General features: G+C 40.8%; 2 protein-coding genes across 2 annotated transcripts in view; both read right to left on the reverse strand.

The window, feature by feature from the left end:
* Positions 1 to 502: 502 nt before the first annotated feature.
* Positions 503 to 994, reverse strand: LOC147455884 (uncharacterized). The gene has a single exon (XM_086513775.1). It carries the CDS (start codon positions 992 to 994, stop codon positions 503 to 505), a length of 492 nt encoding a protein of 163 aa, XP_086369901.1.
* A 784-nt stretch (positions 995 to 1,778) lies between these two features.
* Positions 1,779 to 2,940, reverse strand: part of LOC147455885 (uncharacterized) — a 1,196-nt gene continuing 34 nt past the window's right edge. Inside the window, exons 1-2 of the mRNA XM_086513776.1 lie at positions 2,688 to 2,940; positions 1,779 to 2,529 (exon numbers count right to left, since the gene is read on the reverse strand). The exon at positions 2,688 to 2,940 is cut by the window's right edge and continues 34 nt beyond it. Of these exons, the coding sequence (XP_086369902.1) occupies positions 1,779 to 2,529; positions 2,688 to 2,940 (1,004 nt within the window). The remainder of the gene's footprint in view (positions 2,530 to 2,687) is intronic.

The raw sequence follows: 2,940 nt of genomic DNA on the forward strand, positions 1-2,940 counted from the left end.
CCTTGAAAAAAGATGCATGGCAAGTCTGTGTTTCAAGGTCTCTATATACGCAAGCAACCAACGGTCGCAAATTATTTTGTGGTAGCATCATGCAAGCCGGTAGGGCCACATTATCAAGTATGTCCCCATCACAAACATTGCCATTACCAATATCAAGTGTCCATTGCACAAACTCTCTTTCAATAACATTACTTAAACAATTAACCACTCACATATTCTGTGTTAGATGCATGATTTTCGTACATTGCCAAATGTATGAGTGGCACAAATATGCATTAACAATGTCTTCTCTTCCCCCTTTGCGCACAACAGGTAATATCTGTCTGAAATCACCACCAAGGAGGAGAACCTTTCCACCAAACAACATGTCAATTTTCATGACATCTTTTAGTGTCTTATCAAGAGCCTCAAAAGCATGTCTATGAGCCATGGGGGCTTCATCCCATATGATCAGTGAACTCATTCACAACAGCTCAGCAAGCTAGCTGTTTACTTTGATGTTTTATGTGGACTCAGAAGTTATATCAATAGGGATCCTAAATCTAGAGTGTGCAGTCCTTCCGTTGTCGAGAAGCTGTGCTGCAATCCCGGACGATGCACATGCCAAAGAAACTTTGGACTCTCCGCGTATCCGAGAGAGCAAAGCATTGTAGAGATAATTCTTTCCCGTTCCACCTGGCCCATCCAAGAAAAAAACAGTCCCTCTGCTCATGCAAGTTGCTTGTAAAACCCGATTGTAAGCTTCCCTTTTCCCACCATTGAAAGATGATTCCATTCGAGCAGACAATACTCTTTGTTCCTCTCTGTTATACATGAACTCTTCAGCAAGCACTCCATGCTCACTCATAACTTTCAAGGTGTGATCCACCTGGGGCATTCCACAATAATCCGAGAGCCTCTTTCCATAGTGTTGAAGCATTGTCTCTAAGTTTGACAAAGCTTGGTTCTGTACCAAATGTTCACAGATATTCGCATCATTTGTGCGAACCCTCATATGATATACATGGTCCTCAAAAATCTCCTTACAAAAGCGATTCCACAATGCACCAGGATGTATTGGTTCACAAAAACCAAAATGACTACAAACAGTAAGTGCAATTGTTGCCTTGTTTGTTGAAAAGAAGCTTCTTCCAAACAAAGAAACCATTCATCATCGACTTGCAGTAATCCTCGTGCATTACATGTTTCTTTAAATGTGTCATATACTCGTCCATTGAAGGTTCTAATATCCTCAAAAGACTTACATCCTTTGCACATGTTAAGTAACATACGCAAATAGTACAAATCTCCAGCATTGGGAACAATGTGGTACATTCTTCCAATCATGTCACCAATCTGTCTTTGAGTCCATGTTCTACTTGCTGGCTTCCAAACCCACTTTGTTGGGAAGTCTATGTACAACAAATCGTTGGCCTCTGGATATTGTTGATTTGCAACAAACCACTCAATGAGCGTTGTCTTTTTGTTAACATCTCCCTCCACCACACTCTGTACAGTCGCTCTGTCGCTAAAGATGACTTGATTTTGATGAGGCAAATGAACTTGGAGCCGTTGTATGTCAAGTTTCTCTTGATGCATGTGAAACCCAAGTATACGCCAGATAGCCTCAGATGCTGATACATATCAAGAATTAAGATAGTTTGTAACTTCATTTAGAAGCCGTTCACTATCTTGTAGAACAACAGTGGCCCTGTCATGTCCCTTATACACATACTTGTAGAGATATTTCACAGTGGATATAGTGGAGCAAACCTCCACATTGATATGTGCATTGTACCTTATTGAAAAAATGGATTGTATGGAACAATCCATTTATTACTCATTTGCACTTCATTACAAACAACGTAATTTCCATCATCCCTCCTCATGTACGTTGGGTATCCATCCCTAGCTACAGTAGTCGATGCACTGAAGCTTCGAGGATATTTAAACCTGCACTTCCCATCTTTCATAAATGGAGCATTCTTATTCAATTTTCCACACGGGCCATGCACATTACACCGACTGATAACATCATACAACTGTGGAAACATTACTTTATCAAGAAGCTCCGCACACACAATCTTATCATAATGCAATGTCTCTGTTGGCTTATGCTCAGATGCAAGTATCAATAGAATGTGAGCATGAGGAAGGCCTCTCTTTTGGACCTCAATCACAGAAATGTGTCCAATGACCTTACCAAAAATAGCTCTCTTAATTAGCAAGCCCATCAAATCCTTGAACTTGTGGTAGAAAACACGGGCAGTAAGATCAGGACGATCATTGGATGTTTGTCCAGGCAGTAATGCATCCTGTATCTCCTTCCATCCAGGATTGCATGTGAATGTAATGAAGATATCAGGTTTTCCTCTCTTGTGTACAATTTCCATGGCATCCTGGTACAACTGGTGCATATAGCGAGGGCCACCAACATACGAAGAAGGCAATACAACCCTTCTTCCAACATTAGCACCCAATAAAAGTTCTCTATCATCCCTTGTTCCATCTCTTGCTCCAACCATATCTGTCAAGCCTTGATACACCTCACTGCAAAGTTCACTTTGATGATTACGAACCCACAAAAGCCTCAAATCCTCCATACAACTATATGCATCAACAATATATTGTTGCAGTAGCCTACCATCACGTAAAAGACATTGTGTCGTGTCATCTCTAATTTGCAATCTATACTTGAAGAAATATACTTTGTAGTTCCATTTACTCGCTCTCTGCTTACTTCCGCTCTGTTCACTTGGGGTATGTAAGGATTCCAACCTTCTTCACCATTTGGAAATAGCAACACATATAATAGAGGCATGTATGACCTATGGCAATTTGAGATTCGTTTTAGACCACCACCCAAAAGATTCAACACAATATCACGATGGCCAATGTTGCTCTCTTCACCCTGACCAGGCATGATTGCAGCAACTTCCACACTTGTTGGAGCAACATATT

Source organism: Adiantum capillus-veneris, chromosome 6 (assembly GCF_014529385.1).
Source record: "Adiantum capillus-veneris isolate H3 chromosome 6, ASM1452938v2, whole genome shotgun sequence".
Taxonomy (NCBI): Eukaryota; Viridiplantae; Streptophyta; class Polypodiopsida; order Polypodiales; family Pteridaceae; genus Adiantum; species Adiantum capillus-veneris.

What these genes read in the sequence shown, in the direction of transcription:
- LOC147455884 (XM_086513775.1), bottom strand. Translation starts at nt 994, where the DNA reads ATGAGGGTTCGCACAAATGATGCGAATATCTGTGAACATTTGGTACAG.